The following is a 16040-nucleotide window of genomic DNA, read 5'->3' as shown; positions in this document are numbered from 1 at the left end:
ACTTGTTACAGTTTTGCAGTCATTGACAGTAATATTTCGTTACTCTGGAATACTGTTTGAGAGGATGTAGTATGTTCAAATTTTTGTCAGTTTTAATGCTCAGCAGTGATTTATAATATTCTGTGAAAATAATATATTATTAAAAATATGTCTACAGCTCTGACTATGCATCATGACACATTTGAAGGATCTTGTCTGCTCCTAGAACACCCATCTCCAAGTTCTATTAATTTAATTTGCCATTTGGAACATGGATTTCGTAGTGTTTTCAAGCTGTAACTATACAGACATAGAACAAAGAATCAAAAAGTGTCTCTGGACTTTGTATTTCAATCAGGTGTAATTTTAAAAAAGTTTTATGCCATCAGGATTAAACATGTAGAAATTGCATATAGAAACATCCAGAGTATCCTTCTGCAAACTGAACATTGGTATATTTTTTGTTAGATCTCATTTACGATGAATAGCTCACTATATGGATGTCTTAAACATTTCCTTTCTTTTAAATGTGCCCCAATGTGGAACATTGCTGAAGGCCGATCATGACTGGGGCTTTTCTCTTTTCCATTTTCCCTTTTCTCCACCTTGTCTTCCCTTATCTTCAGTTTGCCTTTGGACCAAGACTTACCCACGTTTTTGAGCTGGACGCAAAGTTCCACAACCCCTTGTTCTCTGTGTCTGCTACCACCCCAGGGAAGTGTGTAACTTGTCAACCTGGTTGTATGGTAATGCTTGTAAGGGACACAGTAATACATTGCCTGGATGAGAGCTGACAGTGCTCTGAGAAATAGGACAGTACCTCTGCCCTTGATCAGGCTTTCCATTTGAAAGTTTTCATTTTGGTAATTACATCCTTCCCAGATAGTAGCTGTAGTCATTGATCATCCTAATATCATTATAACTGATTCCCATAAGTCACCTTTTAAAGACACTTTCTGTGGATTTTTTCCCCCCTATATCTTCTTCCTCTGCAGTCACAGGATAAGACTTTTTCTTTCTACCTTTCATCTGATTGATTAGAAATGCCACATGCTTCCTTTATGTATGGCCTGGTAATATACACATCACATTTCTTCCCTCGGGATCTTAATCAGAACAAGTAATGGCCTTTCGCTTTTCTCATTAGCAAAATGGGAAAACACCATATCCCATCCATTAGAAATACAGCATTGTAATATGAATTTATAGAAAAGTGGCTGCATGCCAGCAGTCATGGAGCAAATTTACCTTAAAGGAGTTTTGGAGACAAAAAAGAAAAAATCACTCTTTCAGTCTGGCAAGCAAACATTTTGAGCTGTAACTTATCATGCCTGTCTGTCAGGCATTTTGCAGTTGCTCCTTAAGTACTGTTTGGACAGGTCTGTCATATAAAGGGCATTCATAAGGAGGAAATACCTGTGTTTGTATATGTATTAATGTCTTCCCCAGTGTTGATTTCCTTCCTGGATTATCCTCCTCGTTCTGTCATCTCCTATCAGAATGGGAGGGAGGAAGTTTGGAATATCTTGTTATGTTTTGCTTTGCTTTTAATTTTTCACTGAACATGCTAACCTGAAAAAATGTAACAAGAACAACTATTGCACCATACTCATCTATCAAGCTTTTACCTGAGACTGCTGCTATGCTTTTTCTTAGCCCTGTCTATTCATAATCAGTACACTGAGATGAAGGACAAGACTGATTAAGAGGGGGTCTTAAGAGGGGGTCTTCCCCACTGAAGTGAATTGTTTTCACTCAGTTTGGACCTAACTATTATTAAAATTCTTAAAAGTGCTTATACTGTCCAGGACTGTAAGAGGGTGTTTTTTAATTGCATATAATTTGAATGTATATGAGCCGACTCTGCCTCCTCTGGAACTAGTGAAGGAATACGAAGGACAGCCTTGGAATGCTGCTATTCCACTAGCAATAAAACATCTCAGTGAAATAATGTGAAAGACCTGAAGTAGTCAGAAATGGGAGACACTCTAAAGGAACCTGTTTAAAACAGTTTAGGAGGGGAATTAGCGATTAGTTGACAAAACAGGAGGACATAAGGCAAGGAGGGAAAACTGGTTTTTGTATTGGACATTTTTTTTTCATTCTTTCATTTTATGTTTTGCTCTTCTATTTTTTATTTTTTTTTTTTTTTACTTTTTGGTATCTTTCCTCCTCCACTAGGCTCCCCCTTTGTAATTCAGATGAAACGATGCCAAACTGGGGCAGATTCTGTGTAGCTGTTACCACAAAGTAAGTTTAGGAGTTCCGCCCTGCAAGCAGATCACTACATGGTAGACAAGCTCATGACACAGCAATATGATTCAGCCCACTTATTATTATTAGCAAGCACCATGCTAAAAGGTAAAGATTCTCCTTTGGTTATGCAGCCCTGGAGGTGATACAGTCTGATGTGTCTCAGAGATCCTGCCTCATCTGATAATTAACATACTTAGAGGCAGACTCTTACTCAGTTGCACTGTCAGTAGGGCCTTGGCATTGATTTAAGAGGACTTTTTCCCTGTAAGAATTTCAAGGTTTGTGGAAATGGGTAAAAAAGAAGGCCTCATAATAATGCTTACTATTGTCGTCTTTGCTGCCATGTAAGCAAAACTAATGATCACGTAAATATATTTAAAGATTTTAACAGACCAATTTATATGCTAATGAGAAGCAATATTTTGTACTGCATTATTTTAAACCATAGTACTTTAAATGTCTTGAAGTTGCCACCAGCCATTAAAGGTTAGTATTGTCTATTATCCACATCCTTTCCAAATATAAACATGGCTGATCCTTTTGCTCAGGTTAGTTACTGATAGAAAGAAGGGCTCACTGAACAACATCCATGGTTTCCAGTTTGTGGGAAATTTATCTTACAAAATTTGGTTTCATTCTGATTCATCTTTTAAAACTCAAAACAAAACAGAAAAATTCTCCCATGAGCCAGAAATTCCAAACAAAAAATATTTTTCTGAAACAATGGCCCACAGTATTTCCAATACAGAATATACTCCAAAAGATCTTGACAGCTGCCGGCTGTTTAAACATTCCTCTCGGTTGCTGTGCTGCTCCATGTCAGCTTTCAGGCGGTAGCTGCAAAGCACTCCCAGGATTTCATGTTCCAGAGCAGCCTCCCCATGTCCAATGCTTTGGGAAGGCTTCCAGGTCTCCTTACAGGTCTGTTTGTTGAGGACTGGATTAGCCCAGGGAGTCAAGTCAGGAAATCCCAGGAATGTTGCTTTGGGCAAGCAACTTGGTGGGATTATCCTGGAAGAAAATCAGCGCACCAACTCAAAGGCTGAACAGGGACTGCTGGTTCTTGCATGTGCATGAAGAGGCAAGGATGTCCCAGAGCTTCACTCAAGACCCCGATGGAAATGGGGCTCTGTGTTGAGCAGCCTGGAAGCCCCAGGTACATATCTTGCAGGGTATATGGCCATGCACTCCTGGCAGCAGTCTGATTTTCCTTGTATCCTTAAGCATAAGGGTCCAGCATTTCTCACAGGGAATGTGTTTGTCCCTACCTAAGCCTGGACTTGCATGCTCATATGACATCAGTACAGGAAAGTCAGGCATCCTGGTGCCACAGTTAGCTTTCAGTATAAACTCCAACAGGAAACAGGTGATGTCTGCAAGGTATTTTGTGCTCACTGAATTGGCAAGTTTTCCATCTCTGGATGCAGGGTACTTGTGGACAGCTGGGTTTTATGAAGTTTTGGGGTGGTATCCTTTGGTTTCCTTCATCCATACAGTATGGACTTTTGCATACAGTAGTCTGCTTCTCTTTAGACTCTTCAAATTCATGGAGATTTAGTAGCCTCTGGAAGACACGTTTACCTCTAGAAAGCAATTATTTGGTCACATAAATGGATATATTATTAATAGCTGTTTAATTACTTATTACATTATTTACTTACGTTGAAAATATTAAAATTTATGTATCAGTCTCACTAGCAGCCATTCATCAGGGACTAATTGAAAAAATTGTATTCAGACAGAAATTCCTAAGAATTTCCAACAGAGCAGGTGCATAGGGAATTTTTATGTCAGTAGAAGCAGTTATAATTCTGCTGCATCATCCCTCTATTCTTCAGTATACAGGGCCTGAAAGAAGAATATAAATGTGACAATCTCAGTGATTACTGACCCTGGCTGACCAAGACAGTGCAGTATATTCTTTTGTGATGATACAGTCGCTATACCCTGGCTTTATATAGGGTGCTGCAGATGGGATATATATTATGTAATAAATCATCCACTAACCCATGCTCAAAAGCTTGCCCCAGAGATCTAATAATGTACATTCACAGAACAGGTATAGAGAGAGTATTAGAACAAAATAAAAAATGCCCCTTTTGTAGAGAAATGTGTAAGAGCTGAAGAATTAAGAATTGAAAGTACAACAAATCACCCGTCTTGGTCTTTGTTTTAAGCACAGAAGTCTTGCTTACTTGCAGATGTATCCATCAGCCACATGGTATTTGAATTATGCAAAAAAGTAGTTTTCACGTCTTGAGGCTATTCATTTATGTGAATGCATAAATTTCTGTGCAGCCTCCATGAATCCCAGCCTACAGTGGAGGCTTTGTCACACGGAAGACAAGAGAGAAAATATCATGGGCTTAGGTATGCTGACATGGACTACAAGGATTATTGGCATCCTGAGATCAAGTTCCATAGCTGTCTATAAACTGATAAATATAATATAGAATCATAGAATCAACTAGAACAATTTTTTTATAAAGAAGTATTCCTATAAGGAGTTTGTCTTGACATTAATGAAAGATACAATCAAAATGGGAACTTAATTTTCATATCCTGATGGATTTTCCTCCATTTTTTCTTTTCAGACACTGTTGACGTATCTGAAAGTGATTTGAGACTTTTATCAAGCTCATTTGTAATATCAGGCTTTAGACTTTAAAACATGGGTAAAATCAAAAAGCAAGATTTTTATTCATCTGTTTCTATAGACATTTCTGTAGTGCTGTTTGCATTTACTACAGTTTATACAAACCTGAGATTTTGTATGCTAGCGAGAGCGTGGTGCACAGCTGTATGTGGTGATCTGACGGTTCTCACATTTGTTTAGTCTAAATACTCTTTATCTGATTAGTCCTGATCACATTAGCTCCTCTTCACTGTTATACCTTTGTATTACTCTGATTTCCAAGGGTAGGGATTTCTGAAGGATGCTTAGAACTCCTGAAGAGAAAAAGGAGATTAGTTTGTAAATATAGTTCTTGAAGTTATTATTCTCTCTGCCTTCATTTAACTTGCTCAGAGAATTAGGTAACATCTCATTAGGAAGGTTGAAAGGGAAGTGGTAGCCAGTGTTCCTAAATACATTTGTATTACTGAGCAGCAGGGAAGGAAGGTTAAATCTTGTAAAGATTTCTATTCTATGCCTGAACAATGAGTGCAGTGGCCCAGTGATGGGATTCTGTTGAATGATAGTGCTGTTCTTGATAGGGCTGTGGTAATTGTGCAGTAAAATTGCATTATATCATTATATTTTAGGCCAGGATGATAATTATTAGCAAAAAGATTGTAATATATGCAAAAAAAATCCGTATCTTTTATTCTCACATTCTTTAATTGGGAAAAACTAAGATTAATAACAACCATTGAATAATTACAGGATTGAGCTGGAAAATGAAAATGTGTCTGGGTAGCAAAAGATATTTGAAGTTTAAAGTGAAAAATGTGGTGGCTGGATATTGTATTTTATTGAACCGCCACTGGTGCTGATGAACTAGATGGTCTTTTTCTCTTCCTGAGTTCCTGCCTCTCCATGCCAGACTATGGGATAAGAGGACACAGCAAGACAATGTTCTTTTCTATTGGAGAACAGGATATTTTCAAATGAGAAGGTGGAACCAGGGACAAAAAAACAGCTATTTTGTTCTATATTTCGTTAAAGTTATAACCACTTCACAATGGTCAAAGAGAGATGCAATTTTTTTTTTCTTTGCAGGGAAAGAGATTTGAAAGTGGTAGGGCAGGTTTCCTTGGGGCGGGGGGGTTGGGGAAAGGTGATAAAAATAAATCCAACCAACAGTCTCATTTCCTTCAGTTTTCCAGCAATGCAAATGTTTTCACATAATTCTGTTAGTGATGCAGTGTCTAGACTTCTCAGATGGTTTATAAAAACCCCCACAGACAAACCCTGGCATTAATTCTGAGAATCCTAAAGGCTAAGTCATTATCATTGTGCTATAACTCATGCAGTGATAGGAAACCACAAATAGTCACCGAAGACCAGACTCTGGAATCCTTGCTCTTTTGAGACACTTGAGTTGGCATTTACCCACTTAAGACATCCCATTTAATCTCCCTTCAGCAGGCTGCTGTGCTTACCAGTTTATGCTGGTACAAGGCTTCTGCAGTTTGGCTCTCACCTTGACTGAAAAGTCTCTGTGCCTTCTCAGGAACATGGAGGCTAATGAAATACGGAAAGTGATCTTCAGTTCTTGCAACAGATATATAAAAACAAAGTGTAACACCAGAAGGCAGCATTTGCACATTGATTTTATTAAAGGCCTTTTCTTTAACATTTCTTCCTTGCTCATTGCCCCTTTTAAGCCTGCTAAGTGTTGTTCAAGGTTTCCAAGCAAGCTTACATGTTAATGTCTCATTTTGTAAATTCTTTCTGATTTTCTTTATACCAGGAAACTTATTCACACTGATCATGTTATGAGCTGTTACCACTGTATAATCTCACAGTACTCGTAGTGACCAAGAGAGTTAAAGTATATCCAGTAGCTGCCTTCTATTCACAGCTGTATTATTTTGTGTGCAACTAAGCTTATAAATAGAACTGTACTTCAGTGTGTTTTCTTTAACTTTCTGTTAATTAAGACCTTCAGAATTTAAACAAAGTGTGTGGACGAAGTCTTCTGGTGGTGTAAATATAATTGTTTAGTCTTGCAAGAGCCATTTCCTCTTTCAGGCACTGTTTTGGTTAAAATTCAGTGACTAAGATCTGGTGTTCTAAGAAGAGGTTTTTGCAGTGTACCTCAGCTGTTAGACACTTGCCTGCTTCTGTATTAACCTGGGCACAAGAAAGGCAGGCCAGAGGCTTAGTAGGGCAAATGAATAAATGGATATTACTTGTGCTATTGTCTCAATATAAAAGTTCCCGTGAAATCCCTGCAGGTCACTCCGCTCTACCTTTGACGGGTAAAACATGTTATCCTGCTGCAATATGCTCACTTACTCTGCCTGGTGCAGGCAGCCGCCTTCCCCCTATTTTCAACTTCCCAATGTCTGCCACTTTTATGGGTTTAGTGTTTGCTGCAGGCTTAAGATGAAACTTGCTGGAGCCAATCTGGCATACCCCACTGTCTGATCCTTCTTGAAGTGTCATTTTATTCCCTCAACCCACCTCCTCGTTCATTTGTTACCTCCTTTCATTTAAGTGTTTGTAGTCAGAGAGGGTAGTACCTGAAGGAAGAGCAGAGCTGTAAGTGTATATTACTACTCTCTCATTTTCTAGCTATATATTTTTTTCCACGTATTTAAACAGTTTCAGAAAGGTAAAAACAAAAATCCCACTGGACAAGGTATAAGTAGAATTGTAGTATATAGTCTATATTGATGCCCTGGTAAGTTCAGTCTGAATTAAGCAGGCATTGTAAGACATGCATTATATTATAATACTGCACATCCTCAGTGCTTAGAACACCCATTCTATATACTGTATGAAGAAATTAACAGTTTACAAATAAATCAAGAAAGCCACCAGCAATGTCTCTTTTTTCTTTCTGTAGTAGAAATTATCAGCTTTTAAAGGATTGAAGAGCCAAAAAACCCTCCCTTATGCCCTCCAGATCCATCATCTGTGTGTGCAGAGTCACTATTCATTTTACTGTCAGAAATAAGCAGCTTCTACTTTTACACCCACAAAGCCTGTACAGTTGTGGAACAATGAGCAGGTTTTTTTCTGCTTTGCACATATTTTGTTCAATGACATTACAGCTCTAGAATTTTTTTATCCTGAGGAAAATAAATGACAAAGAAATAATGGATTTGAATTTTTCAGATTCTCTCATTTCAGTTCTTCTAATACTAATATTTATTGGCATTTGCCGGGTACTGTTAAGCTGAGCATGTGAGTCATGCTGTCTTCTCTTTAACACGTACATGTGGATAAAGAACTTCAGTGAGTGTGGTTCATGGAGAAAAATCTCAGTGATGGTCTTCTAACATAGATGTCTTCTTTGTTGCCATTTGCCTATTTCCAATTTATGTTAGTTTCTTAAGGTAAATGGGAAGCCACCTGTAGACTATGTACATCTGCACGACCTTGGTCTCTATTGAGCTGCAGAGTCCCTCAGCTAAGGGATGATCCTAGAGCAGAATCTTCATCCTGGGTGGTTCTGAGCAGGATAGATATAAAATGTTTAACTTCTGAATCTCACAATTCTTTCTGAAGCTCTTTTTCACCTCCCAGCATGGTCAGACCTCATTCCAACACATCTGGAACATGCTGTTTTACAGAATAGCTGGGTGAAGTGTCTGTGGGAGCTGGGGAGGGACACAGAGTCCAATGGGCTCAGTGCGTGCTGAATATGGAAGCTACTGAAAAGCAGTGTTCAGGAAGCTTTCTGCTAAAAGAAAAACACAACTGTTAATATTCATGACAAGAAATCCAACTCCTGCAATACTCAAAGCCATTGATGTATTGACACTGATGTTGTGTCTTAGCACTATGTAATCTTTAATGTATTTATCCTGTGGGATCAGAGAATTAGGATTATGTCGTGAATAAAGGAAATAGATGCAAACTTGATGAGCTAATGTCAGTTATAACAAAAATTAATCTGTCCTCCTTTTTCATTAGTAAACAAACTAAACTAAAGCAGCTTCTGAATGCTAGGCTTCCCATGGTGAAAATAGATCCAGCTCAGCAGACACTCCTGAATTCATGTGGTCTCAGCTGGGACTCCCTGTGTCTGTGAGGAGACTTTAGATACTTAAGACCAATTATGTCTCTGAGAACTAAACCATAGTTGTCCTTCATAGTTTTGTAAAGTTTTTTACAGAGCCTCAATGGATCTTTAAGTAGGAGTCTGGAGACTGAGAATCAGTTCCAAGTTCCTAAAATGTGTTTAATAGTTGACCTGGCTACTCTTTCCTGAAATGATGAGAGTATCTGTACATTCATAAAGATAAATACATCAATATGTTTGGATATTTCATTGAAGGGCACAATGTATGTACCTGTAATATAGACCAGTTTGCTTCAGTGTTTTCAAAGGCCAGCTGTTAGGCAGCAGTACTCTGTAGGATTAAGCCTTGGGTAACTTTTACTAACACCAAATTCTTTGCCACAAAAACTGCAATTTCATTTATGCCATTGGTGGAACTGATGGGCTGATGCCAACCTCATGAAGTTTAACCATGCCAAGTGCAAGGTCCTGCACCTGGGTCGGAGCAATCCCAGGCACAGCTACAGGTTGGGCAAAAAGGAAATACATGGTAGTCCTGTGGAGAAGGACTTGGGGGTGTTGGTCAATGAGAAAATGAACATGAGCCAGCGTATCCTGCGCTGCATCAAGAGGAGCGTGACCAGCAGGTCGAAGGAGGTGATCCTGACCCTCTACTCTGCTCTCGTGAGACCTCACTTGGAGTATTGTGTGCAGTTCTGGCGTCCTCAACATAAAAAGGACATGGAACTGTTGGAACAAGTCCAGAGGAGGACCACGAGGATGATCAGGGGACTGGAGCACCTCCCATATGAAGACAGGCTGAGAAAGTTGGGGCTGTTCAGCCTGGGGAAGAAAAGGCTGCATGGAGACCTCATAGCAGCCTTCCAGTATCTGAAGGGGGCCTATAGGGATGCTGGTGAGGGTATTCATTAGGGACTGTAGTGATAGGACAAGGGGTAACGGGTTGAAACTTAAACAGCTGAGGTTTAGACTGGGTATAAGGAGAAAATTCTTTACTGTTAGTGTGGTGAGGTACTGGAATGGGTTGCCCAGGGAGGTAGTGAATGCTCCATCCCTGGCAGTGTTCAAGACCAGGTTGGATGAAGCCTTGGGTGATATGGTTTAGTGTGAGGTGTCCCTGCCCATGGCAGGGGGGTTGGAACTAGATGATCTTAAGGTCCTTTCCAACCCTAACTATTCTATGATTCTGTGATTTGGGCCACATCATTTGTTTTAATTGTAGAGGTCTAGATGGTTTAACCAAAACGTTGAACCACTATTACAGTGGAAGTGACATGCAGAGTTGTGTATGTATGGAAGAAGTCACATTCCTACAGTTCTTCAGGGAATCCGGCAAGTAACTAGGTGGCTTTGGTCTCCAGCACTGTAAAACACCTGCTATTTGGCTGAATTCAGTTAAAATTCATGCAAAATATAAAAAAAAAAATAAACCTGGAGAGTATGGGGAGGTCGGTGTGTCTGGAAAGACCAGGGCAAGCAGTTTTCCCTAGAGATTGAGTAGCAATGAAGGAAGCAATACAAACTAGTCTGGCAAGTAAGATCGTAATCTGCCTCAAGAGGAAAACAGTAACACCAGAAGTAAGAAACTGCATGGCTACCGGGAACAGTGCTTGCAGAGTCAGCAAAGGCAACAATTAATTCCAGGACAATTTCAATTGTACTACTGCAGACCTCAGTGCCAAAGCATTTTTTGAAGAAATGGGGTGGTCTGAATTAAAAAGCAGTTGAATCATTTTATATTTGTGCATTTAAACTTATGCATTTGTGTGTAAGATAAGAGATTGGCAGACAAGTGCATGTTGTGAGAGTCTGAACGCTGATCTTCTGTGGGATTCAAGGAAGAACTTGGAGCAAGGCCAAGTTGAGTGAGGCTGCTTTATTCTTTAAATTACCACTTTTAACTAAAATCTATATATATTTGTCCAAGTGAAGCTAGCCTGTGTAGGTGTTTAAAAACCCCGTACATCTTTGCAGGACTATAAGAATGAGTACTTCAGGTTAATGTTAAATATTGACACATTTAGAACAATGCTACACAGCAGATGTCGTCCCAACATGTGACGGCAACATTACAAAGCAGAACGAATGGAGCGGAAGCAGCTCTGGAACACCCTGCTGTAACATTCTCATTAACTCCTAATCTGTAAGGCTGGAGAATAGCCCAACTGTACTGAGTACAATAGGGGTTGGTTGGCCTAATGTCTTTGGTGGGTTAGCATTCATAAAAAAAGCTATTGAATTCAATTCTCTTTCTGAAGAACAAGGAAAAGGAGCTGCAGAAAAACATGGCCTGATGCAGGCACACAGGCACTGGGGACACTCCCATCTCTGCTCCAGTTAAGGAAAACACTGTGAATTTTTGCTAAAATATTGTAACAGATTTCAACACAATATGTTACTCCTATTGCAAGTGTACACGCTATGCCATCTATGTGCCTACTGATTTTTATTCTTTTTTTTCTATGGGAAACAATTTAACTCAAGTAATTTTTTATTTTATTCTACTTGAATGAAGACTTCAGAATTTAGCTGTGGGATTCTTAAATATGCTGTTCTCATTCCCTTAGGCCTTTCTACAGCATTGCTGCAGAGTCTGCACCCCACTATGCAATTTCATAATGCGTGTTTGTGACAGGCATATCAAACCATCCAGTTAGTTTAGAATTGAGGTGAGAGAGTGCTTTAAATGTAAATTTTACTGTAAACAGTGGAATAATATCTTGCAAGCACTTCCTAGCTCTGCCAGGAAGCAAGGCTATATTTAACTCATTTTAAAATTCATCAAATACATTCTGGGCTGATTCAGATCTTTGGTGTGTCTTTGAAGATAACGTGTAGTGGAAGTGTTATACAGTCCGTTGTGGAACTGGGCACATTCTGAGATTCTTGTCAGTGAAGGCATGCAGTTAGGACTGGATTGTAGAAAGAAAAGTGCACATAGATCTGATGGGTTAGTATTGATACCTTATTAGAAGGTTTTAACAATATCTGTGCTTTCAGTTCAGAAGCTTTATAAGGAATGGTGTATGTAAAGAGATTAGTGCCATACCAATGGCAAAATTCACATGCACTCACCTCTTTTAAAGAAGATTGTCTTGTAGTGTTTGGGTTAGGCAGTGTTTTAGAGAAGCTAATACAAAGTGTCGCTATAATAGTAATTTGCAGAAGTTTCAAAATGCATAGAAAAGATTGCTAGATATTAAGAATAGGCCATTCTGTGTACAAAAGGAAAAACTCCCAGATGTATCTTCCTCTTCCTTTGTTTTTCCTGTCTGACTGCACCTCCCTGCAGCTTTGTATCCCTGTAAACTCAACTGCTGTTATCGATAGGGTTAAATATAGATTGGAATAAACCTGTCAAATTTCATGCTCCATTTTTCGTAGGTGTCATCAGATGTGATCAGTAAGACTCCAAAAGATTGTATAGGTGTTTTTTGTATATGTAACCACTATATGCTGCTATTGTGTCTGCACTGGTTGGGGTTTACTTGTAAGTCTATTTTAGAAGCCCTGTGAACAATCTAAATCTATTAGCAAGATGTTTGCTATTGACTATATCCTACCACTGCCTAAAATCCTCAATTAAAAGAAATAATAGGCTATACGCTAAGAAAAAAACTCTGAACTTGAGACAGTGTCATGCTTCTAATATGGTTTTATGCATCTTGCTTGTGGTTTTCTAATGTTTTGTTGCCTTTAATTTTGTTCTAGTACATGACTGCTGCTGCACCTATGCAAGGGACCTACATTCCCCAGTACACTCCTGTGCCTCCAACAGCTGTCCCTATTGAAGTAAGTTTGCCTCCATCAATGATGGTAGAGTGAAGGGCTAGCAGAACTTGCTTGCACCTGTTGTTTGAAAGGGGCCTAAGGTTACTTAATGGAATATTGCCTGTAAGCTTCCAGCTTTTAAAATGAGGTCTGCAGATTTCTTTCCTTTATCTTTTCTTTTTTTCTTTTCCTTCTTTCCCTTCCCAGCCTTCCCCTTTTTTTTTTTTTGTTTTTGTTTTTTAATTATTTGCAAGGGCTCTTGTTTTGCGTTTGTTTTGTTGTACAGCAGGACATGGAATAAAACATCAGTGATTATGACTGTTTTTTCCCCATGTACTTGGGAGGGAGATGGGAAGAGACAGGAAAACAAACCCAGCAGGCAGACCACGAGCACAAAAGTGATTCCAGGAAGAGAAGATTGCAAGAGGGTTTGATGCGGTCCTTAGCAAGTATAGGTAATTGCTGAAACATTTAGCCACCAGAAAAAGTGATTGAGCAATGGAAACCTTCCTCTTGTATATACAGACGTGGAGGATGCTGCACTGACTGAGTGCTTTTCATCCTTGAGGAAGGATTCGCTCCCTCCCTCGTTGGGGCTGAGTCATGCTGATGACAGTCTAATGAGTAAGTATTTACTCAACCCTGTAGACCACAAGCTGCTGGGAGAGTGTCAGCTTGGCCTCCACTTCTGTGAAGCTTCATAAGGGCCACTGAGCACAGTGAGAGGAGGGACCCTTGGCATCCTCTTCCCTTTGTGCTTCTCTTTGGTGCTACCCTCTTTTATTAATAACTTCTCTCTTATTCTGGGGTGATGCAAGGAGTGCCAGGGTCTCTGTACTTCTTTCTCTGGCTGTGAAGACTTTGGAGTTTGTGCTATTACTACTCTGTGCTTTGAGGCTAGTGGTACAGTTGGCATGGCCCCACCAACAATCAAGTGGACTTGTCTTGGTTTCTTTCTTCTTTCTTACTCAATTTACAAGCACTGAGATTCCTAAACAGGAAAGGCTGCTACTGTTCAGTCATACTGAGCTGGTCATGGTTTAGGGTTTTTTTGCCTCAGGATAATTTTGCCCCAAACCTTGCTTGCTTCCAAACAGGCCATGCGTGCCTCTTTTCAATTGCCATTCTTAGGTATTAAACTGGACAGATACAAATCCAAATTAAAAAGAGGTAGTGGAATGGAGAGTGTTTCACAGCAGTGGCTGCATATGGTGCTGACCAGTGCTAATGAGAAATTGAGTTAATTCTTCCTCAGTCCTCTTCCCCATTGCTCACTGGTATATTCACGCCTGCTAAAGTAACATGATGTCATCATTTTCTTCTATAATAAACAAAATATTATCTAAATATATAGCCTGTCTTGCTGTGATCCAGTGATGATAATTAATGTTTATCTGTATTCATGTAGCATCATGAACAAGGACTCTATTACGGTAGATGTTCCACAAGCAGAGAGCAAAAAAATATACCATCTGCCCCAGAGAGCTTAGAGTCTCAGAATGAGATGGACAAAAGCAGAAGGATAAAGGAAGTAGACAGAAAAAGATAATACTGATAGTCTGTTAAGCAATAGATATGAAGAATTTCTGAAAAATGAAATTTATAGCTTTAACAGATAATTTAAAACAAACTACCTGTTGTTTACACAGGACTCTAATAAAATCAAAGCAAGTGCTTTGTGCTCCCTCTTCTGGCTCTGTTGTGTGCAATACAGTAATAAGGCATATTCCCTGAAGAGACCTGCTAGTGTTATTCATGTGATCAACGCACCAAACATGAGAGTAAAGAAAATATACCTTACTTTGAAAATGTAAATATACTTAAAAATAGTATCATTCAGACTGTCTAAATAGGAAAAGATATGCGTGATTTTAAATTCATACATATATTTTGTGTTTAATTTTTTTAAGCATAAATAAAACTTTATTGGAGCTCTGACTTAACAGATAGAAGTCTTTAGTGTGAAGTAAATTTATTTTTGAAGGGACCATATATAAAAGCAGTATGTAGAGGAGTGCAGTATTTTTCCAATGCAGCTAAAATTCTGTTGGAGATACAGTAAATTAGAGAGCAGTGAGCCTATATTTGGCCTTTATCACATTGAAAATCAGGCAAAATAAATGTGAACTCCCTGTGAAGTTGGGGTAAGTAAGTGAAAATCAGAAGAGCCATGCATATGTTGAAAAAAAGACAAGAGGTAAAATCCAGAATGCACTGAAGTCAGAGGTTTTACCTCTGTCTTTGAAGGCAGGGAACTGCCCTCAAAGGTGTTTTCCACTGCAGCCTGTGAGAGCAAAATACTACAGGGGCTGGTATGCTAAGAAAGCTCTTTTTTGCCAGATTAGCTCTAAAACTGATGGAGTTTGTTGGATTAGCATGTGGTTTTGTTATCTCAAATTCTCTCAGCCTCTAGAGAAATACAGGAATGGTGAGCTTGTGCTGAGCTGTTTTATGTAGTTCACTGCAGTAAGCAAAATCAGTAAGTTTTTCATGTTATCATTTGATTCCCTAGGGTGTTGTTGCTGATACTTCTCCACAGACAGTAGCATCTTCATCACAGGAAGCCAGTGGTCAACAGCAACAGATGACAGTGGAAACATCCAGTGAACATGCGCCTGCATATTCTTACCAACAATCTAAGTGAGTAGGCATGCACTTTCTAACCAGAAGGTTTTGATTCTTGATTAGAGTGGGCCATATTTTGCTCCCCACTTCAGCAGTGTAAATTCTGAGTAGCTTTGTTAAGTCTGGATATATAGCAGTGTAGTTAGCAAAAGATTTTGGCTGATGGCCTCACCTTGGCAAAATGTCCTTGCCTGCAATGATATGCTCTCTAACTGTCTGCTGCTTTTCTGGACTCAGAAGGATCTCAACAACTGCATTGATGATTATCATGCTGGGCTAAAGCAGCATCTGGCTTCAGAGGTTAAAGAGAGCTTAAATTTTACAATGGTGAAAATATTGGCACAATACACATATAAAGATTTCTTTCTGGAAGTGTAGCTAATGAAGCAGTATAAATTGCCCCAACTTGGTATTTGTGATTATGCAAAATCGATGCCTTGCAGGCATTGCTCCTGAGAGCAGTGTTTGCTCCTGAGAGCACAGGAAATGGAGATAGAAGAAGGGTTAAGAAAGGGATGGGGAGAAGCACTGTTCTGTCTTTCTTCTGTCCTCTTCACCCTTTGTTTTCTTCCCGTGGAGTACATTGGAAAATTCAAAATTTATACACTGACAATGGGATCTAGAATGCCTAAAGAGTCGCTTAATCTTCAGCATAATCCTCAAAAGTTCCTTCTCTTTGGCACATTAAAACCATATTTTCACAATGGGAAA

The 16040-nt window shown here is 39.2% G+C and overlaps 1 protein-coding gene across 1 annotated transcript in view; it reads left to right on the top strand.

Annotated features, from left to right (window-relative positions):
- The window catches only part of RBMS3 (RNA binding motif single stranded interacting protein 3), a 707098-nt gene extending 691704 nt beyond the window's left edge, over positions 1-15394 (top strand). The window contains exons 17-18 of the mRNA XM_034063359.1: positions 12645-12725; positions 15217-15394. Of these exons, the coding sequence (XP_033919250.1) occupies positions 12645-12725; positions 15217-15348 (213 nt within the window). The 3' untranslated portion in view covers positions 15349-15394. The remainder of the gene's footprint in view (positions 1-12644; positions 12726-15216) is intronic.
- Positions 15395-16040: the final 646 nt, after the last annotated feature.

Source organism: Melopsittacus undulatus, chromosome 1, assembly GCF_012275295.1.
Source record: "Melopsittacus undulatus isolate bMelUnd1 chromosome 1, bMelUnd1.mat.Z, whole genome shotgun sequence".
Lineage (NCBI taxonomy): Eukaryota > Metazoa > Chordata > Aves > Psittaciformes > Psittaculidae > Melopsittacus > Melopsittacus undulatus.
The sequence above is the reverse complement of the archived record's forward strand: the minus strand, read 5'-3'. Positions and strand labels throughout refer to the sequence as shown.